Raw genomic sequence first — 23,613 nt, forward strand, 5'->3', positions numbered from 1 at the left:
TATGTATATATACATATATACATATATATACACACATATATATGTATATATACATATATACGTATATATACACACACATATATGTATATATACATATATACACACACATATATATGTATGTATATATATTGTTTTGTAGAGACAGGAGATATATATATATATATATATATATATATATATATATATATATATCCTTTAAAGTTTAGTTCCCATTATGTACTTAGGATTTTTTGAGTCCACAGTATTTTTAACCCAGAGAATTAAATTTTCTACACCTGCTCTGAAGGGTTAAATTCTTCTACCCACTGGTCTAATTTATTATTTTATAAAGCAGGAAATAGTGGAATAATTGGAAAAACAATCTATGAATTCTGTATTAAACATACTGAATTCTTGTGTATTAGACTTGGAACTTAAACATCAAATTTTTTTTTTTTTGTATTTTAAAAACAAAAGAGGCCGGTTGTGGTGGCTCACGCCTGTAATCCCAGCACTTTGGGAGGCTGAGGCAGGTGGATCACAAGGTCAGGAGTTCGAGACCAGCCTGGCCAACATGCTGAGACCCCCATCTCTACTAAAAATACAAAAATTAGCCGGGTGTGGTGGCAGGCACCTGTAATCCCAGCTGCTCACGTGGCTGGTGGCTGAGGCAGGAGAATTGCTTGAACTCGCAAGGTGGAGGTTGCAGTAAGCCGAGATTGCACTACTGCACTGCAGGCTGGGTGACAGAGCAAGACTCCATCTCGGGGAGAAAAAAACAAACAAGTAGTTCATTTCTAATAGTAAAACCACTTGAATAGTATTTGTATTATGTATTTTAATAGAAAGCTAGAATGTAAGTTCTTCGTGGTTCATTTCTCCTTTGTTAAGGCGATGTCACCTTTGGGGAAATGCTGCCATGATGTTCAGAAACATTCTCAGGTAGTAACATTTGAAAGAGATTGTTTATACATATTTTGCCAATAAGGAACTCAGGAAGGAACTCTGAGTTCAGATTTGATCTCCACCCAAGCTGAACTCTATTTTTTTGTTGTTACTGAGAAACACAATGGGGTTTGTGTGTGGGGGAGGGAGATAACTGCTAGAGGGACACCGGTGGCTCATGATTTTGGAAAGCTGTTGGTGACATCTCCTCTGACCCTATACAGTTGCTTCTGACTCCTAAAGAGTCAGGTGCCAGGTCCACATTTTCACTTTTGGTTGCATGATGAGTTCACTGGACAAATGTAGCAGAAGTGTCTGTGAATACGTGGCTCATTTTGTCAAGGGAGGGGACTGTGTTGGCACTGATGCTGTCGACGTGGAGCTCTGAGGATTGTTCTTGGCCTTGTGTGTGCTCTCACTGCATCCTCTTCAGTGAATCATAGTTATTTAGATGTGTGTGTCCTCAAGAGGCTAAGCTTTCGGAGACAAAGACTGCATCTCTCCAGTACCTGGTACGGTTCCTGGTTCATAAAAGGCAAATAACGAATGTATATTGAATGATTCACTCAGGTTAGCTTGATGGCCCCACGCGTGCTGCCTCCTCATTCCCATCCCCTCACCTCTGCTGGCAGAGAGAGCTGGGGATACCTTGGAGGATCTCTTGATCTGGAGTTCTCTTGATTGACTTTTTAAATATTGTTGCAGCTTGGTCCTCGAACAGTGAGCCAGGGATTTTGTTTCGTTTTGTTTTCTTCCCCAGCCTGCAGTTCTCGCCATACTCTTATTTTTGGGTCTTTTAACTATATTTTAACAGGTACCTCATAGCCCATCATTTTAAAATCATAGATCCTACTTCTCCCAAATGCTCTTGCCCTCATAGAATACCATCTCTCTTATTTATTTATTTATTTATGAGACGGAGTCTCGCTGTGTCGCCCAGGCTGGAGTGCAGTGGTGCGATCTTGGCTCACTGCAAGCTCCGCCTCCCGGGTTCAAGCGATTCTCTTGCCTCAGTCTCCTGAGTAGCTGGGATTACAGGTGTGCGCCACCACACTCAGCTAATTTTTGTATTTTTAGTAGAGATGGAGTTTCACCATATTGGCCAGACTAGTCTCAAACTCCTGACCGCATGATCTGCCCGCCTCGGCCTCCCAAAGTGCTGGGATTACAGGTGTGAGCCACTATGCCCGGCCCATCTCTCATAGCCTGCCTGGATTTTCCTGTTGTCTTCATTGATTTGCTATGTCATTACCTCGAATCATTTTAAATGTTGTATAATTTGTGTAATCTTCTTTTCTTTTTTTCTGAGACAAGATCTCCCCCTGTCACCCGTGCTGGAGGGCAGCGGCACAATCATAGTTCACTGCAGCTTCAAGCTTCTGAGCTCAAGGGTTCCTCCCACCTCAGCTTCCCATGGAGCTGGGACTCTAGGCACGTGCCACCACACCTGGCCAATTTTTTAATTTAACTTTGTAGAGATAGGGTCTTGCTCTGTTGTCCGGGCTGGTCTCAACCTCCTGGACTGAAGTGGTTCTCCTGCCTCAGCCTCCCAAAGTGTAGAGATTACAGGCATGAGCCACTGTGCCTGGCCCATATTTTATTTCTTATATATCTTTAAGTATAAAACTGGTAGCTTTGATATGCTTTTATTGGAACATTATGAAGATATATGACGTAATTAATTTTTTTTTTTTGAGACGGAGTCTTGCTCAGTGCCACAGGCTAGAGTGCAGTGGCGCGATCTGCCTCCTGGGTTCACACCATTCTCCTGCCTCAGCCTCCCAAGTAGCTGGGACTACAGGTGCCCGCCACCACGCCCAGCTAATTTTTTGTATTTTTAGTAGAGACGGCGTTTCACCGTATTAGCCAGGATGGTCTCAATCTCCTGACCTCATGATCCGCCTGCCTCGGCCTCCCAAAGTGCTGGGATTACAAGCATGAGCCACTGCGCCCAGCTGATGTAATTAATGTTATAGGAATGTTTTCTGCATCTGTTGTTAAATAGGTTAGTATAAGAGCAAAAGATGAGATGTCATTATGAAAAGCTTTGAGGTCGAGCTAAAGCATTTCTATAGTGTGTGTGTTTGTTTATTTGTCTGTTTGTTTGTTTTGAGACTGAGTCTCCCTCTGTTGCCCAGGCTGGAGTGCAGTGGCGTGATCTCAGCTCACTGCAACCTCCAGCTCTTCGGTTCAAGCGATTCTTCTGCCTCAGCCTCCCAAGTAGCTGGGATTACAGTCATGTGCCACCACGCCTGGCTAATTTTGGTGTTTTTAATAGAGGCAGGATTCCACCATATTGGCCAGGCTGGTCTCAAGCTCCTGACCTCAGGTGATCCATCCACCTCAACCTTCCAAACTGCTGGGATTACAGGCGTAAACCACCACACCCATTTAGTTGTATTGTGTTTTGTTTTGTTTTGTTTTTTGTTTGAGACAGAATTTTGCTCTGGTGCCCAGGCTGGAGTGCAGTGGCACAATCTTGGCTCACTGCAACCTCGACCTCCTGGGCTTAGGCAGTCCTCCACCTCAGCCCCGAGTAGCTAGAACTATAGACGTTCACTACCACCCTTGCTAATTTTTTTATTTTTTGTAGAGATGGTGTTTCACCATGTCGCCCAGGCTGGTCTTGAACTTCTGAAGTCAAGTGATCTGCCCGCCTTGGCCTCCTAAAGTGCTGGGATTATAGGCATGAGTCACCACACCCATCCTTCTATAGAATTTCTTTAAAGAAATGATTGCGTGTTGTGAAGCAGTGGAAATTAAAATGTTTGTTAAAATTCAAGGTTTTGTTTGATATAAAATAGTATAAAATTGTATTGATAAAGATAAAATTGAAACAAGTAGAGTTGTTAGAATGCTTAACTGATAAATATTAATAAACTCTATTCTAAATTTATATTCTCCTACCTCATGTCTTCCCAAAGCATTCTTTGGGAGATGAGAATTAAAAGTAGGTCAGCTGAGGTTAAGAATTGTTTATAATTCTTATTCCCCAGAGACTATCCCTGTAGCCAGAAGCATAATTTCCCAAGCCACTGAAGACTACACTAGAGCAATTAATGACTCATAATGCTGGTTGACAGCAGCTTTTTTTGTTTGTTTGTTTGTTTGTTTGTTTTTGGTGAGACGGAGTCTGGCTGTATCACCAGGCTGGAGTGCAGTGGTGCAGTGCAGTGGCATAATCTCAGCTCACTGCAACCTCTGCCTCCTGGGTTCAAGCGATTCTCCTGCCTCAGTCTTTCGAGTAGCTGGGACTATAGGTGTGCGCCACCATGCCCAGCTAATTTTTGTATTTTTAGTAGAGATAGGGTTTCACCATGTTTACCAGGATGGTCTTGATCTCTTGACCTCGTGATCCACCCGCCTTGGCCTCCCGAAGTGCTGGGATTGCAGGCGTGAGCCACCATGCCTGGCAGGTTGACAGCAGTCTTTTACTTCACACAAGCAGAATTATTTGTGCTATTTTAGCTGCTTTGACCAAACATTTTAGAGTCATTCTGGTTAATTTTGAGCATGCTGTGCACATAATAAGGATAAATACAACTTGACTAAAGTATAGAGGGGACAAAAAACATCACATGAATGTTACTGTGAACTTTCCCTTGCCTGTGAAAGATGATTATCCACTAAATGAACCATAAGGAGTAGTGGGAATGATGTAGTACAGTCCTCTTGCAAGGGAAGATGAGAATTTTGAAAGCATGGCAGGGATAGGGTAAGGATAGGACAGATAGATTGGTTAGAAATGCAACCCAGCCACACTCGGAGGAGGGACATTTTTGTCATAAGGGTCCTAATAATAGGCAAAGAAATGACTTAAGAAAGTGTCAAGCTGAGTAATATGTTAGCAATGTGTGGCCACCCATTGAGTCATCTGAAAATTTTGTTGTTCACATTAGCATTTTTTAAGAGTGCAGTGTTCTTTAGAGGAAATATTTTGAGGACCAAATGATCCCTCCTTCCCCCATGTATATTTACAAGTCATTTGGGAAAAAAAGAGACAACATGAGCAGGTAGTTGGAAATTATGTTCATTTTGATGTATCTCTCAGAGTGTGTCCATCGTGATAGAAAAGTCCCGTTTAATTTACTAACTCAGCCTTATTTTTTTTTCTTTTTCTTTTTTGTTGTTGTTTTGTTTTGTTTTTGAGATGGAGACTTGCTCTTGTTGCCCAGGCTGGAGTGCAGTGGCACAGTCTTGGCTCACTGCAACGTCTGCCTCTCGAGTTCAAGCGATTCTCCTACCTCAGCCTCCTGAGTAGCTGAGATTACATGTGCCTGCCACCTCACCCGGCTAATTTTTGTATTTTCAGTAGAGATGGAGTTTCCCCATGTTGGCCAGGCTGGTCTCAAACTCCTGACCTCAAGTGATCTGCTCCCCTTGGCCCCACAAAGTGCTGGGATTACAGATGTGAGCCACTGCCCCCAGCATGTTATTGTTAATACAGGCTGAAACTGACTTTCGATGCCACAGATACCTTCAACTAATCACAACTTGAATCTATTCATTTGTAGTTCATTGATGGTCTGGCTGATTGCAGTTTATCCGTGTAATTGCTCAAGATGACGAGAGCATTGGCTTATATCTCGTAGACTTTTTTGTTTTACAGACTTTTATTGCTTGCAGTGGTAGACGTTGCTGTGGGGATACTTGGTCTACAGAGCCTCTCCTTTTTTTTTAAATGAATAAAATGGTATTACTGCAGCAACTTGTTGAGGTGATCAGGGCAGGTGTTACTTAGTCTACTTTAGAGATAAGGAAACTGAAGGACAGGTAAGGGAAGTGACTTATTCAAAGTCACGTTGCTAGTAAGTAGGACTGTTCCTACCTACCCCACATACTGTTCAGCTGGTGCCCTTTCTCCTGTATGTCAAGTTGTGTGGACCTCACCTTTGTGCCTTCAACTGTCTTGTCTGTGGTTATAAGTACAGTAGCTTTTGCCAAAAAGGAATTTATATTCTAATTATGAGATCCTTTAGAAGCTTTCTGTACCAAAGATCTGAGGCACCTTCTATGTATGCTTATTTCACTTCCCAAATTTCTATAACCTCTTATACTTTTCCTGTAACCTTTAAAATTTTGATCAGGTGCTCACTGGATGGCACCACCGTTGCCCAGTTGGATAAGTTGTGTGGGATTGGAGTGGGCAGAGCCTATGATGTCAAGGAATGATGCCCCATGGGGATTCACCCCTCCTCCAAAATCTGTATTTGGTCAGCAGATGGTCTCTATTGCTTCTCCCGAGGAGGACTCACTGTCTCTGACCACCTCGTCTTCATTTCTAAGGCTTAAACGTATCCTGAGGAGTACATCTAATTTTCTTTGCTCTAGTTATGTTATTTTATGATGGGGATTAGAGGAGCCTCCCTTCTGGTGAGATCTGAACTTTATTCCAAGTCTTGACCTAATGGCATAGAGTTAATAGTACAGGCTCTTGTTCAAACTCTAGTCCTGTTACTTTTTTTTGGGGGGGGATACAGTTTCACTCTTGTCACCCAAGCTGGAGTGTAATGGCTCAATCTTGGTTCACTGCAACCTCCGCCTCCCGGTTTCAAGTGATTCTCCTGCCTTAGCCTCCCGAGTAGCTGGAATTACAGGCACCCACCTCCATGCCAGGTTAATTTTTGTATTTTTAGTAGAGACAGGGTTTCACCATGTTGGCCAGGCTGGTCTCAAACTCCTGACCTCAAATGATCCACCCACCTCAGCCTCCCATAGTGTTGGGATTACAGGTGTGAGCCGCTGCACCCAGCCTGATCCTGCTACTTTTTAAACAGGCCTTAGGCGCACACTCTGTGACTCAGTTTAACCTTTACCTTTGAAACAAGGGTAAGTTCTTACTGCACAGAGTTGTTGTGAAGATTAAGCTAAATATTGTATCTTAAGCTCTCGGAAGAGTGCCTGTTACAAAGCACTACTTAAATGTTAACTATTATTATTATTGTTACTTGGAAAAGGAAAATGCTAGAATAATAAAGGCTACTTGCTCTGAAGTGTGTACATGTGGTTTTTTGATTAATATTTTTTTATGTATGTAGGTCTTTCTTATTTCAGGCAGGATCTCAGTTTTAATAGCTGCTGTGTAGGTGGGTCACAGTTTCTTTAGATAGCCCAGCTGGTAGTTTTCTCATTTGGGAATCAAACCATACCTTCTAAGTAGAGTGCTTTCCTCTCTTTGTGGTGGAGCCCTGATGTGCCCAGGTTGCGCTGAGTAGAAGCACTTAAATCTCCCATTCTGTTGTAGCTCATGGGACTGGGCAGTGGTGTAGCTAGTGGTAGCTTTTGTGGTCATCTTTGCAGCTCACTGCCTCGTGGCCATGTTAACATGATGAGTTTATGCTCTCATGATAGACGTTCCTAGTTCTGCATAGCTCACGCAGGACTGCCCTTGCTTGTAGCCTCGTTAATGTGGTTTCCTCCTGCTTGTTTCCAGCAGAAACAGCTTACGGTCTAGAATGAGGAAAGGAAGCCAACACAACTTGATGTTAAATCATTTTCTCTTAGTTGTCCAAAGGGAGTATTTAGTGGGATGCTTCATTTGAAATGGAATTTGTCTTCTTCAAAGTGGTTGCCACATGAAAGGATGCACCAGATGCAGAGGCCGCCTGGTGAGAAAGGAGGAGGTATAAGGTCGTCCTCTGGCCATTCTTCCAGCAAGATGTTTTGAGGGTCCTCCCAAGTACTCAGCGTGGGTTTATATCAGTGAGCAAAATAGAAAAATTCTTTCCTTTATGGAGCTTACAATCTAGAGACAAAGGCAGAGAAAAAATAAGAAAATTCCTTGGTATAGTAGGCCCTCCTTACCTGCGAGTTTCCCATTTCAGATTCAACCAGCCGTGGATCAAAACCTGCCGACACGGAGGGCTGAGTGTACTATGGCATTTTATGTCAGGGACTTGAGCATCTGTGGATTTTGGTACCTGCTGGGGTCCAGGAACTAATCCCCAGTGAATATGGAGCATTGACCATACATTGGTGATCACCTCACACTTCTCAGAACCTTTCCACATATCCCATTTCACTCACCTTAAAAGCCAGAGTCCTCACAAGGCCTGAAGGTCCCACAGGGTCTGCTGCTTGCCCCATATCCCCTGCCCATTTACCTTCTGACCTCGTTGCCTTATAATCAGTGTTCTCAGGTCTCTCGGACATGCCAAGTATGCTCCTTTTACAAAGTTTTTGTATTATTATTATTTTTTAAATTTGAGACTGGATCTGGCTTTATTGCCCAGGCTGGAGTGCCGTGGTATGATCAAAGCTCACTGCAACCTCGACCTTCTGGGCTCAAGTGATCCTTCCACCTCAGCCTCCCAAGTGGCTGGGACTATAAGCATGCACCACCACGCCCAGCTAATTAAAAATTTTTTTTCTTAGTAGAGATGATGGTCTCACTATGTTGCCCAAGCTGGTCTTAAACTTCTGGGCTCAAACAGTCCTCCCACCCCAGCCTCCCAAAGTGCTGGGATTACAGGCGTGAGCCACCATACCTGGCTAAGGCATGCTTTTCTAAGGGCTCTAACTCTGGGTACTTCCTCTGCCTGGCAGCATCTTCTTCCAGATAAATCGTATCAGCCAACTTTTCCTGTTTTTCCTTGCTAAATGTCATCTTTTCAGTGGGGACCACCCTCACTAACCTATTTAAATTACAATCCACCACCTTCCTAGCAATCTCGACCCCCTTTCTCAAGCTGGGTTTTTTTTTTTTTTATTTGTAGCGCTTACCATTTTTTTTTAACGTATAATTTATTTATTTGTAAAGAAAGCTTAATAGGGGAGGGATCTTCATTTTGTTTTCTGAAGTATATTAAGGGCTTACCTAGAGCAGTAATTGGCACCTCTAGTAGATACTCAGTAAACATGTTGAATGAATGAAAATGAAAAGTACAATGGAAAAAATAAAGAAGGGTTGTATTAGTTTCCTGTGGCTGCTGTAACATATTAACAAACCCTCGGTGGCTTAAAACAATAGAAATTTGTGATCTCATGGTATATATTGCACATATAATTATTCATCCATATAATATATGGAGGTGTGTGTGTTATGTTAAAAATTGTTTTCATAAATGGAATGTGTCATGCTGCAGTTTGCATTTGTATCAAGTCAGATTGATACATATGGTTCTAGCTCCTTCATTTTAACTGCAGCTCTAAGCAGCTGATTCTCTTTCTCTCCTGGTTTCAGAATATGTAAATCCCAGAGAAGTCCTTTGATTAACCTAACTTGGGTCCCATGCTAGCATGGATCAACCTGTGGCTTCAGCAGATAGGACACTCAGATTGCTCAGACCTGGAGTGCATGCCTACCCACGAATCCAGAGCATCTGGGTACTTTGTTTGCAGTTCCCCTTAGGATCATGAGTTTGAAAGAGAAAGGATTTGGGGCAGACAAAAAATACAGATTTCTACTGAGGCTTCAAGTTTGGGCTCGGACATTACATCCTCTGGGAATCCTTTTCTGACCCCTGGGATTCTGTTCTGTGTCCTTGCACTTCCTATTCTTGTAGCAGTTATCATGTGGTATCTTAATTACCCTGTCCTCTTGATGTGTACTCATTCAGGGCAGAGACTGTGTCTGTCTTGTTTTCCTGTTGTATCTCAGAAAATAAAAGGCCTGCCATACACCATTAAGTAGATGTTCAACACATATTTTTGAATGAATGATTCCACTAACTAGCAGAGCTTTCAACCTCACTTTCTATAAACAGGTTCCCATCCACTTCCTATGAATGCCATAGGAATCCTGTGTGGCGTGGTGCTTTTGCACCTACTTTCAGACCCATTAACATTCTATCTCTTTTTACATCTTTCTTTGTATGAGTGGTTTGGCCCTGTTTGGCATTTTCTTTTTCTTATTTAATGGTGAAAATTCACAGAAAGATAAAATAGGTAAAATGCAAACTCAGACTTTCTTGGTAAAGTCTTTAGAGATAAGTCCTGCCCAGCTTCTCTCACCCCAGTATACCTTTAGCTTTCATGTGTGCACAGTAATTTCTCCTAACCTCAAATATTCCATCAGCAGAACTGTTTATTTTTTTGAGACAGAGTCTCTCTCTGTCGCCCAGGCTGGAGTGCGATGGCATGATCTCGGCTCACTGCAACCTCCACCTTCTGGGTTCAAGCGATTCTGCTGCCTCAGCCTCCCGAGTAGCTGAGATTACAGGCATCCCACCACCACGCCCAGCTAATTTTTGTATTTTTAGTAGAAACGGGGTTTCACCATGTTGGCCAGGCTGATCTCCAACTTCTGACCTCAAATGATCCACCTGCCTCGGCCTCCCAAAGTGCTAGGATTACAGATGTGAGCCACCGTGCCCAACCTAGCAGAACATATGCCAGATTTACTTCTGGATACTTTTAGCAGCAGGGGAGTATGAATTTTAGTGGATATAAAATGTGAATGAAGCTGTGTATGGTGGCTCATGCCTGTAATCCAGCACTTTGGGAGGCTGATGTGAGAGGATCAACCTAGCCCAGTAGTTTGAGACTATCCTGGGCAACATGGCAAGACCCTGCCCCTACTTTATTATTTAAAAAAAATTTTTTTTAATGAAAAATAAAATATGAATGATTTGATTTGGAAATGGTAGTGTTAGTAGTAGTACTAGCAATAGTAATAGCAGTTAACATTTACTGAGTGCTTTTTCTGTGCCAGGCATGTAGAAGTAGGTACCATCTTTATACCTGTATACAGATGAGAAAACTGGATCTTACATCAGTGATCTATTCAAGTTATCTCAGCTCCTGAGTGGTGGCGCTGGGCTGTGAATCTGGACACTGAAGTCAGAACCATACATCTAAGGACTATGTTCTACTGCCTTGTGTAATTAGGAACAGAAACCTGGGGTTTGGTAAAAGAAAAAGACACCAGATTGACCACAGATAAGCAGTGAAATTTCTGCCCTAAAGCTTCGGTAAAGATAAATAGGGAGAATTAACCAAAGTTTTAGAACTATATTCCCATTGCCTCTGTGAGGAGAGAAAACCAAGATGTGTGAAGGTGGGGCTAAAGCCACGTGCTGTAGCATAAATTGGCACTGTGTTACCTACAATGTTGGGAAGAACATTGGAGAAATACAGGGTGGTCCGTGAGTTTTCTGCTTCCCACATGAAAGTTGGTCTTTCTTTAGCCCTGAGATCCTGGCCGTGGGAGGAGTCATTTAACCAGGAAGGCATTGAACATCTGGATAAATACTTAGACATAAAATAAGTTTTACATAAAATACTTACATGAAGCAAAGCACAATGAATCTATAAGCATTTCACTGAAACTGTGAAGAGAGGCAGCCTGGAAAGTTTGTAGCAGACAGGCAATAGAATCTGATTCTGCTATACCATGAATTGAAGATGTGTACAAGGTCAATGATACTCTTTTTCTTTATTTGTGCTATTTTTAAATCAGTATATACAATGACTTTCATATGTTCAGTTTAGATCTTAGTATCTGTCTCTTGACCGTGTATTTACTCAATAGCTCTGAATTCTCTTTCTGTGGGAGAGAATTATTCCTTATGTTTTCAGGAATAAAACTCCTACATTGGAGGAGTTTACTGATATCAATAAACCCAGTGGAGTAATCTGTGTTCTTTCCAGCCTGTCTCCTATGCTAGGTTACTGTACATACCCTCCAGGCAGGGACATTTTCATGCTTTTATAAAGTATTTGGCTCGAATACTAAGTACAGACAAGCATCACTTAATGACAGGAATATATCCTGAGAAATGTGTTGTTAGGCAATTTCTTCATGGTGCAAACATCAGCGTGTACTTACACAAACCTAGATGGTGTAGCCAACTACACACTTAGGCTGTTGCTCCTAGGTTACAAACCTGTGTAGCATGTTACTGTACCGAATCTGTGGGCAGTTGTAACAAAATGGTAAGTATTTGTGTATCTAACCATAGAAAAGGCAGTGTGTTGTGCTGTGACATTATGATGGCTGCCATATCACTAGGTGATAGGAATTTTTCGGCTTTATAATCTTGTGGGACTGCTGTATATGATATGGTATTGACTGAAAGGTTGGTATGCGGCATGTGACTGAATACTGTGTTGGTTTATATTTGGACTAACAGTGCTACTTTCATAGAATACCTGTTCCAAATTGGGATTATCTCATTTCTATCCATAGAAAGTAGTTATAGGATAAGTGGATGGTATTAAAATTAAGTTTTATCCCTCTTTAGGTTGCATCCCAGCGCATTAGCTCAGTGGACCTCTCATGTTGTAGCCTGGAACATCTGCCTGCCAACCTCTTCTACAGCCAAGACCTCACTCATCTCAATTTAAAACAAAACTTCCTAAGGCAAAACCCTAGCCTTCCAGCTGCCAGGGGGCTTAATGAACTGCAAAGGTAAGCCTGCAGAAATGGGTGGATCATGAGGAAGGGGTGGGGGCAGAATGAACTTCTGCTTGTTATCTCTTGAATATTCTCACTAAAAAAACTAGTGTATAAACTTTCTCTTTCGGAAAACAGAGTAATAGGACTTTGTTTATTAGTGAGGACATTACCAATTCTCAATCTGAGATTTTTTTTAAGGTTCCTGCTTTTGAAACTAATGATTTATGATATTTATTAATTGGATAGAGTTGTGTAAGAACAATTCTCCTTTAACAACTTTTATTCCTATCTAAAAATGCATCTGCAAACAATAACATTTGGTGTGTTACTTCTGAACTTCAGGTGTTTGTTCAGATTAAATTGTTTCTTTTGAAATTTATGAGAGGTCAGTTTTTCCCGTGAAAAGACATTTCCTTAGAAATTTAAGAACCAGCATTTAAATCCACTTATATCATGTCATCTGGGTGATTAATATGTAGGTTTCAAGAGTCACATGTTAAATAGAACCTGCTCCTTTATTTTATTTTTTTTTTATTTTATTGAGACAGAGTCTTGCTCTGTCTCTCAGGCTGGAGTGCAGTGGCGTGATCCTGGCTCATTGTAGCCTCCTCCTGGGCCCAAGTGATTCACCTGCCTCAGCCTCCAGAGTAGCTGGGATTACAGGTGCCCACGCCCTCTTAATTTTTGTATTTTTAGTAGAGACAGGGTTTCACCATGTTGGCCAGGCTGGTCTTGAACTCTTGACCTCAAGTGATCTGCCCTTCTTGGGCTCCCAAAGTGCTGTGATTACAGGCGTGAGCCACCATGCCTGGCCTAGAATGTGCTCATTTGTAACTAGAAAAGAGAGACTTGACTTGCCTGTCTCCAAAACAGATTTAAGAATTTACCACATTCATTTCCTTTCCTCTTTGGAGCAGTGATCGGTCTTCATTCTGTGGTAAATTAAACCTTTGATACTTATATATTTGTTGCAAATATGTAGACTGTGTAACTGCGAAGAATATAACTTTTAAATAAATAATTGCTAGTTCATTTGTTTTTACATGACTGATATCAGGAATTAAAAAATATGATAACTATTGTGATTCTGTTTATGGTTTTTAACATCCAGAAAAAATAATCCAATACTTGCTTATAAAGTTTGTGGATGTAATTGGGAAATGGAAGAGTATTTTAGTTGTCTTTTTAGGTAATTGTGAATATCCTTCCTTGATACTATACCAAAACTTGACAAGTGGTCATTTCTTAAATGTTAGTTCTAATATGGAATCTAAATCTCTATTCGTGAGCTTTTTGAATTCTTTAACAGTAAGATCCATTGATCTGACTTGCAGTTTGATTTGACTCTTTACCCATGCATCACTTTGTTGCATTAAGTGTTGGTCATTTGGAGAGTACTGCTTCGTTGTGTAACACAGATACTCCAAATGTTAATATATTTTATTATGGAATTTTAAGAATTCACATTTGTTAATATCACCACTGATTTATTTTTTGTTGTTGTTTATTTATTTATTTTTTTGAGATGAAGTCTCAGTCTGTCGCCCAGGCGGGAGTGCAGTGGTGCGATCTTGGCTCACTGCAACCTCTGCCTCCTGGGTTCTAGCGATTTTCCCGCCTCAACCTCTGGAGTAGCTGGGATTACAGGCATGCCCCCAACACCTGGCTAATTTTTTGTATTTTTAGTAGCGATATGGTTTCTCCATGTTGGCCAGGCTGGTCTCGAACTCCTGACCTGAAGTGATCCGCCCACCTTGGCCTCCCAAAGTGATGGGATTACAGGCGTGAGCCACCATGCCCGACCAATATCACCACTGATTTATCAGTAAAGTCTTTCAAGTATTGGGATGTTGTTAAGCTTACGGTGGAAACGAGTTTCCGCAATTTTAATTTTTAATTAGAAATGTGAAGGCCGTTATTGGCAGCGCATGCCATCAGTTGTTTTCCAGTAAGCTGCCTTCTCACTTCATTTTTGAGAAAATGTCTGCCAAATACCCAAGTATGAATAATAATCATTTGTCAGTTGTTCTTTCAAGTAAAGATGGGATTCTCTGTAAACAGTGACTGGTTTGGCCCACAGCTCACATCATCAGATAAGTGTTTTCCTTGAGATAACTATCATACTTCAGTGTGTACCAGAAGTGTTTTTTTTTGTGTACCTCCTATTTTATCACCCAGAAAATTAAAAAGACATATACTCAGGGGTTGAGATGTAATAAGAAATGACTTTCCTGTGTCATCAAGGACATTCTTAAGTAAAACTGGCATTACAATTTTTTTAAAGAATATTTTTACTGTGGTTGCCTGGAAGAAAAGAATAGAGAAGAATATAATGACAACTTGGACAGTTTGGTGCTGCAGTGAATTAATTACATAGGCAGTCAAGACTCTAATAAGGATATTTTGCTCCAGCAATTTCTGATTGTCCCCTGTAGCTGACGTATACTATGAAAGTTACCACTGTGGTATTCTTCTTCTTTTTTTTTTTTTTAATTGAAAGCAAGTTTATTAAGAAAGTAAAGGAATAAAGAATGGCTTACTCCATAGGTAAAGCAGACCTAAGAGCTGCTGGTTGGCTACTTTCATGGTTCTTTCTTTCTTTTTCTTTTCTTTTCTTTTTTTTTTTTGAGACATTGTTTTGCTGTCACCCAGGCTGGAGTGCAGTGGCAGCTCACTGCAGCCTTCGCCTCCCGGGCTCAAGTGATCCTCCTGCCTCAGCCTCCCAAATAGCTGGGATTACAGGCAGGTACCACCATCATGCACAGCTAGAATTTATATTTTTAGTAGAGACGGGGTTTCACCATCTTGCCAGGCTGGTTTTGAACTCTTGAACTCAAGTGATCCACCCACCTTGGCCTCCCAAAGTGCCTGGCCCCTATGGTTGTTTCTTGATTGCATGCTGAACCAAGGGGTAGATTATTTATGAGTTTTCTGGGAAAGGGGTAGCCAAGTCCCAGAACTAAGGGTCCCTCCCCTTTTTAGACTATATAGGGTAACTTTCTGATACTGCCATGGGATTTGTAAACTGTCATGGTGCTGGTGGGAGTGTCTTTTAGCATGCTAATGCATTATAATCAGCATACAATGAGCAGTGAGGACAGCCAGAGGTCACTTTCATCACCATTTTGGTTTTGGTGACTTTTGGCCAGCTTCTTTAGGGCATCCTGTTTTATCAGCAAGATCTTTGTGACCTGTATCTTGTGCTGACCTCCTATTTCATGTGTAAGTAAGAATGCCTAACCTCCTGGGAATGCAGCAGCCCAGTAGGGGTAAGCCTTATTTTACCCAGCCCCTGTTCAAGATGGAGTCACTCAGGTTTGAATGCCTCTGACATATTTCCCCCTTCTGTTTTATTTTTTTAATTTTTTAAAATTTGTTTATGTATTGTTTTTTTTTTTTTTTTGAGACAGAGTCTCGCTCCTGTTGCCCAGACTAGAATGCAGCGGTGCAGTCTCAGCTCACTGCAACCTCCACCTCCCGGCTTCAAGCAGTTCTCCTGTCTCAGCCTCCTGAGTAGCAGGGACTACAGGCGCCCGCCACCACTTCCAGCTAATTTTTGTATTTTTAGTAGAGGTGGGGGTTTCACCATGTTGGCCAGGCTGGTCTCGAACTCCTGACCTCAGGTAGTCTGCCCATGTCGGCCTCCCAAAGTGCTGGGATTACAGACGTGAGCTACTGCACCCGGCTGCCCCTCCCTTTTATAAGGAGATCTTTAATCCTAAGGGTTGTAGAGGAATGAAGATCCATCTTCTGTAACTTCTTCAGGCTGAATAGGGACAATGATATTCCTGCCTAACTATGAGGGCCTCTTGTATTCAAGGTAGAGAGGAGGTCAGTCACAAAGCATTGGTCTGGCGAGGGCCATTGATAACTGTGAGTTCCAACAAGAAGTGCTATCTGGAAGAATAGTAAGTGTTCAATTTAAGAAAACATTCAGTAAGCTTATCTGCATTCCTACACAAAGAGTACAATAGCAATATATTCTACAACAGTAAAAAAAAAAAAAAAGATAAGTAAAATTATCCCAAGTAAACTAAATAAGAAGTCTTTCTATTAACTAGGCAGTTGTAGAACCAAGCTGATATGGGGTCCCTAGCTGATTCCAGTACATGCCCAGAATTAGAATACTGATCAAGATTTTTATATTACCCATCCCTTTTGTTTCTTCTGAGCAGCAGCAGAGATCACTGGTTGGTTCATGGGAATAAGTAGGATTAGTCTAAATTGCAGGAAAAAACCCTCAAAAACAACTGAGACTGGAATCTAATAACAGGTAGACCACAGTTCTTGAAACATAATTTTTCTCTCTTCAGTCTCCCATTTTCACTAAAGACAAATGATAGGACTGATTTGTTTGCAAAATACTTAAGCTTAGGTTTTATATGTTCTATGTATTGTTATTAATTTTGGACTGGCTGGATGCAATGGCTCAGTCCTATAATCCCACTTGGGAAGCTGAGGCAGGAAGATGGCTTGAGACCAGGAGTTTGAAACCAGCCTGTCAATGTCATGAGACCCCATCTCTATGAAAGAAAAATTTAAAAATTAGCTGGGTATAGTAGCACATGCTTGTAGTCTCAGCTACTTGGGAGGCTGAGGCATGAGGATTGCTTGAGGCCAGTAGTTTGAGGCTGCAGCGAGCCATGATTACGCTACTGCACTCCAGCCTAGGCAACAGAGGGAGAACCTATTTCAAAAATAAAATTAAATTAAAATAAAATAAAATAAAATAGTTGTACTGGCACTACAACAGTGAAGTTAATATACTTTTTTTTAAAAATTATTTCGCTGAAAGGTTATAATCATTATTATCATTTTGTTTGTTTCTGGAGCTACCCATCATGAACTATCATCAATCAGTGTGTTCTGAGGTTTGAAATTATTGGGAAATATTTTTGCATATTTCACAGAAGTGTAGACTTTTGTACTTCTATTATAGAACATCAATGACTTTCTATCATACTGGCAAATCTTGATGTCTTAGAACAGAATGGGGCATTAGAATTATCCATACTATTAACCTAAATGCCCATCAATGAGAGACTGGATAAAGAAATGTGATACACCATGGAATACTATGCAGCCATAAAAAATGAAATTATGTCCTTTTCAGGGACACGGATGGAGCTGGAGGCTCTTATTCTTAGCAAACTAATGCAGGAACAGAAAACCATATACTGCATGTTCTTACTTATAAGTGGGTGTCAAGTGATATGGACACATAGAGGGGAACAGCACACAGTGGGGCCTATTGGAGGTTGGAGGGCAGGAAGAAGGAGAGGATTAGGAAAAATAACAGATACTAGGCATAGTACCTGGGTGATGAAATATATGTACAACAAACCCTCATGACGCACATTCACCTGTGTAACAAACCTGCTCATGTAGCCTTGAACTTAAAATAAAAGTTAAAAAAAAAAAAAATCATCCAACCTAATGCTCTCTTTTAAAGATGGGGTCTATGGGGATGTTAACTGCCAAATTCAGTTTAACGGTTACCTTTTAGGGAGACGGGGATAGGATTAGTGAATGGTTTGAACAAGGTTCCAACTATATCTGTAATGTTTATTTCTTTAAAAAGAAAAATGAGAGACCAAAAGGTTTTTTGTTTGTTTTGTTTTGTTTTGTTTTTGTTTTGGAGACAGAGCCTCACTCTGTTGCCTGGCTGGAGTGCAATGGTGCGATCTTGACTCACTGCAACCTCCGCCCCCCAGGTTCATTCAAGTGATTCTCCTGCCTCAGCCTCCTCAGTAGCTGGGACTACAGGCACCCGCCACCATGCCTGGCTAATTTTTGTAGTTTTAGTAGAGACAGGGTTTCGCCACGTTGGCCAGGCTGGTCTCAAACTCCTGACCTCAAGTAATCCACCCATCTTGGCCTCCCAAAGTGCTGGGATTACAGGCATGAGCCACCACGCCTGGCCCAAAAGGTTAATATTTGAAAACGCTGTATAGTTAATACCTGGATGAATGTTACAGTTTTCTGCATTTTTTATTTGAGTATTTCATAATAATCCAAACATTTTAAACCTAAACAAAAAGAAAATTAAAATGCTTCTTTTTACATAGAAGAATGTGATGCTCCCAAAGAGCCAGTATTTGTGGAATAAATATCCAGGTGGAAGGATATTTTGGGCATGACCCACTTCAGGAGGATTCAGGTTCTCTCTTGCCATTTAGTTCTTACAGAGTCATTGACTTGATCCCCCATGTCTGTTGATTCTGTGTGATATCTTTTGAGCTCATCCTGTTTTCTCCTCTCCTCCCATCCCTCTACTGCACACACCCTCTCTCCCCAGCTGTTATAGTGAAAGTACTTCTCAACCCCCACCTGGTCTGTTGTGCTTCCTGTGAGAGCTGATTGCCTTGTTGTCATTTTCCCTCTGCAGGTTAGCCCTATTTTTGTTTCCCGCTATTTTTTACATTTCTTGGTTTTGTTTTATTTTGTATTTTTAAAAATTTAAGCCTTTTCCTTCATCAAAGTAACACCCTATATAGATTTTTAAAGGTCTTAATAAGCAGTGAAGTTTACAGTAAGAAGTAGGTGCCTAAAGTTCCAGCCCATCCCTATATCCAAGTCCTGCTGCTTGGACAACCCTTTTGCATCTTTTGGCTCTTTCTGCTGTTTTCCTTTCTCTTTCTAAATATTATGCATATACTGCTATGTTTTGATTTTTCATTATTGGACATTATATGTTGACCCATTACTAAGGAAGATCAGGATTTCATTCATTTGCATTGTCTCACACTCCCTCTATCCCACACCACATGTACTAACTTCTCTTTCCCCTATCCTCTCAATATATAGGTATTAATTTTTGGTTAAGTCAGTACTCACTATTTACGTTATTATGAGCCTGGAACTTATAAAAGCTAAGGGATTTAATTGCAGTGATTATATTTCCTTTCTTGTGCTGGCTTGATAGCAGCCTCACTTTATCACTTGTATACTTTTCTTTTTCCCTAGTATTTGTAAGCTTTCTGACAGAATTCTTATATTCCTCTCAGCACCTTTTTCTTGGAGACTTTTTTCTTCCTGGAGCCAGGGTAGGTGCTTGTTCTTCTGGCCTGCTACACAGCAAAGACAGTGTGTGGACCTTTTCCTCGGGGGGTGTCAGTTTACTAGAGAAACCCTTTGGTATTCTGCCAGGGCAATGCATGCCAAGATTCAGGGTAGTGAGTGCAAAAGAGAGGAGGAATCTCAAGGTTTAGTATGTGGATTTTAATTTAACTTCCCTGTTTTCAGAACAGTGTTTTCTGTTATGCTTGGTAACTTTTTTTCTTTTCAATTTATGAGAAATATTTCGACACTTAAGTAATTACAAAGAATTAAACAATACTATAGATTATACCATTGTCCTTTGACAATCATGTCTTATTTTAACTTCCATAAACCAGTTTCTGTAGCATTGCATGCATACCAAATTGATAAAGGATAACTTCAGACTATTTTAGATAAAAGTTGGATCTTGCCTGTAATCCTAGCACTTTGGGAGGCTAAGGTGGGTGGATGATTTGAGGTCGAAACCTGTCTCTACTAAAAATACAAAAAAATAGCTAGGCGTCATGGCGCACACCTGTAATCCCAGCTCCTTGGGAGCCTAAGGCAGGAGAATCGCTTGAACCTGGGAGGCAGAGGTTGCAGTAAGCCGAAATGGTGCCACTGCACTCTCCAGCCTGAGCGACAGAGCGAGACTCTGTCTCAGAAAAAAAAAAAAAAAAAAAGGTGTATCTTAAAATTGTATATGTAAACATTAACATTAAATGTACACATTTAGTTAATACTTTGTTTTAATGACATTTGTTTTCTGTAATTTCCCAAACCTATCATTGATCAGAAAGATAATTGTAAAGAACACAGGTCTGATAAGACAGTATCACTGAGCCTTCATGTGGTATGAAAGGAGATAAAAGAGTCTTTGATATTACCAGATGGACTTCTGGAATTCTCTTTTTAGAGACCATAGGTTCAGTAATCAGCATCTCAGAAAATGAGTATATTACACTGAGACTGAAATATTTTGAATATAAAAGTAAACCAAGTCACTGGACATGAGCCATCTTTCAGCTGTTGGCTTAAAATCTTAAGATGAATCATTGAGAATACTCAAGCTGTATGTATAACTAAATAAGAAATTCACTCAGTGGTTTTCATTCTCTTATTGCTCTATACTTTGACAAACTATTCTCTCTCCTCCAAATTACCTCCCTGATGCTTTGACAAACTATTCTCTCTCTTCCAAATTACCTCCCTGGGTCAAATGAAGGGCCAAAGAAAGCAGTTTCCCTGGTCATCATGCTGTGATGTAGTATGCCTGATGTCTTTGAATCAGGGACTCTGGTTCATTTTATTCCAGGGAATTAACTGTCTTCTGCTGGCATTGGGAAGAGCAGTAACCTTTTGGAAATTTGTAGAAGTATAACAAAAATATAGAAAAGGCAGATATGAGTGTAAAACTTGATGGATTTCCACAAAGTGAACACATCCGTGTAACCAGTATACATATCGAGGAAGAGAATATTACCAGCACTCCAGAAACCATCCTTGTACCCTTCTCTTTGTTACCCTAAATATCATCACTATCCTGACTTAGAACATCATGAAATAGTTTCACCTGTCTTTGTACTTGATCTAAATGGAACACACAATGTGTGTTTGAGTCCAGCTTCTTTCACTGACTTTTCTTTTAAAAAAGCAAAACAAAGCATACCAAGTGACATATTATCAGCTTGTACTTTGTACTGTGTAGTATAAGGCAGTGGTTTTGATTTGTTTAAGGTAGAGAATTTTAAAATTTTACACTGCAATAAAAGATTTCTGTTTTATTCTTTCTGTTGCTTTAAGCATGGGGAAGGTAGGCCTAGGAGAGTTGCTATGTGGCATTGGAGTAACTGGTAAAGCTGCTGTTGTATTGTTCTTTGGAAAAAACTAGGCTTTAAACCAGTTTCTCTTTCTTTTTATTTTGAGACAGAGTCTCGCTCTGTCGCCCAGGCTGGAGTACACTGGCACAATCTCGGCTCGGCTTACTGCAACCTCTGCCTCCCAGGTTCAAGCGATTCTTTTGCCTCAGCCTCCTGAGTAGCTGGGACTACAGGCACACGCCAACACGCCCGGCTAATTTTTGTATTTTTGGTAGAGACGGGGGCGGGGGGGGGCAGTCTCACCATATTGGCCAGGCTGGTCTCGAACTTCTGACCTTGTGATCTGCCAGCCTTGGCCTCCCAAAGCGCTGGGATTACAGGTGTGAGCCACTGCGCCCAGCCACCAGTTTCTTTTTCATTACACACTACTATGAGGTGTTTGTCTCCCACTTCCATTGCCCAAGAAAGATTTTTATTGCTAAGATTCCAGAGTAATAGGCTGATAAGTACACACATGCACATATACTCCCCTCATACACACATATATTTAATACTAGGAGTTAAATGTATAATGTGTATTTAAGAAAGTCATGTTAGTACTGCAGAAAGCATTAATGTGGTTTTTAAATGTCCAGTCACCTAGTGTGGTGGCTTCGAAATACACCATATATTTAGTTGCTTATTTTTATTTGTGTGTTTAGGAATTTGTGGTAATCTCTAATGTATGTTTCACAGGGGACATTTTAATTGCCAAAGGGCAGTTTATTTTTATGTTTTTACCTACGTTTCAAGAAATTAAGTTTTAGGTTACAGTGTTAGGGCAAATAGCCAGGGAGAAACTTAAAGTACAATGTGATTATAACAGGTGGGAGTTCTGAGACATTTTATCTTAAGCACATATCCCCTCAATTTTTCTTTCTACTACAAATTTTCATCTTTAACAAATGAGCTATTTTCACAGAACATTTAAATTGGTATTTGCACCAACATTCTAAATCTGGAAAGATGGCATGCTGATGTACACACACAGGTCAGCAGTTTCAGAGGAAAAACATTGTTCTTGGAACGAGTGCTGTTTGTTTTTCCTTTATTGGCATTGGAACTCTTCAAGTTAGTTTTCAAAATATAGAGGAGAGGCAAACTTCAGGGTAATTTTTGGTGGTTTTGATGGTTTCTTTCCTGATTATATGTGTCACTAATAACTATAATACATTGTTTAATTCTTTTATTCATAGATAGTACTTCATTTATGTTAACTATATCTCTAGATGACTCAGATAGTCTTAATACTAAGATTATTGTTATTTGCAATAGGGAATGATTTTTCATAAAATATGGTAAGTTTCTTTGTAGAGTCAGTGAAGAAGACAACTTTTTGCTGATTTAAATTCAAGGGATATAATTTTTCCCCCTTCTCTTAATTTCATGTTTTTAATATGATAGCAAAGCTGTATGAACTTATTCACACTAAATTATAATGGTGTTTGAACATTTTACTGCCCTGTTAAATTTAAATTTAGCTCTGTTTTTTTGTTTGTCTGTTTGTTTGTTTGCTTGTTTGTTTTTTGAGACGGAGTTTCACTCTTGTCGCCCAGGCTGGAGTACAATGGTGCAATCTCGGCTCACTGCAACCTCCGCCTCCTGGGTTCAAGCAATTCTACTGCCTCAGCCTCCTGAGTAGCTGGGATTACAAGTGTGCACTACCACACCTAGCCTAATTTTTGTATTATTAGTAAAGATGGAGTTTCACCATGTTGACCAGTCTGGTCTCCAACTCCTGACCTCAGGTGATCTGCCTGCCTCAGCCTCCCAAAGTGCTGGGATTACAGGCATGAGCCACTACGCCTGACCAAACTTAGCTCTTATAAATTTTTTCTTTTTTTTTTTTTTTTTTTTACAGTCTTGGTCTGACCTCCCCCAGGATGGAGTACAGTGGTGTAATCTTGGCTCACTGCAGCCTCCGTCTCCCCGGCTTAGGCGATTCTCCTGTCTCAGCCTCCTGAGTAGCTGGGATTACAGGCATGTGCCACCATGCCTGGCAAATTTTTGTATTTTTAGTACAGACGGGGTTTCACGATGTTGGCCAGGTTGGTCTTGAACTCCTCACCTCAGGTGATCTGCCTGCCTTGGCCTCTCAAAGGGCTGGGATCATAGGCATGAGCCACTGCATCTGGCCTAGCTCTTATAACTGTGCCATTTATTTATCATTTATTAAAGATTTATAGGGAGGATCATTGAAGGACCTAGAGTTTGTAAATATAGAGGAGGCAAAACGTTACCTGTGCCCTCTAAAAGCCTCCACCTGGGTCTGAGAACTAAATGGACATAAGGCATTAGCTGGAGAAAAGTGTACAGATTTTTACATGTACATAGGAACCCCCATGGGAAAATGAAGACCTAAAGAAGTGGCAAAATCTTAAGTGCTTACATACTAGGTTGAACACAGAGGAAATTGTGGAAAAGTAAGTAAAATATATGGGGAGACCAAAG

At 40.7% G+C, this 23,613-nt stretch overlaps 1 protein-coding gene across 1 annotated transcript in view; it reads left to right on the top strand.

Moving 5' to 3' along the window:
- PHLPP1 (PH domain and leucine rich repeat protein phosphatase 1) overlaps positions 1–23,613 on the top strand; it is a 269,089-nt gene that overhangs the window by 137,122 nt on the left and 108,354 nt on the right. The window contains exon 4 of the mRNA XM_025365542.1: positions 12,108–12,274. Within this exon, the coding sequence (XP_025221327.1) occupies positions 12,108–12,274 (167 nt within the window). The remainder of the gene's footprint in view (positions 1–12,107; positions 12,275–23,613) is intronic.

The sequence above is a fragment of the Theropithecus gelada genome, chromosome 18, assembly GCF_003255815.1.
Source record: "Theropithecus gelada isolate Dixy chromosome 18, Tgel_1.0, whole genome shotgun sequence".
Classification (NCBI taxonomy): Eukaryota; Metazoa; Chordata; class Mammalia; order Primates; family Cercopithecidae; genus Theropithecus; species Theropithecus gelada.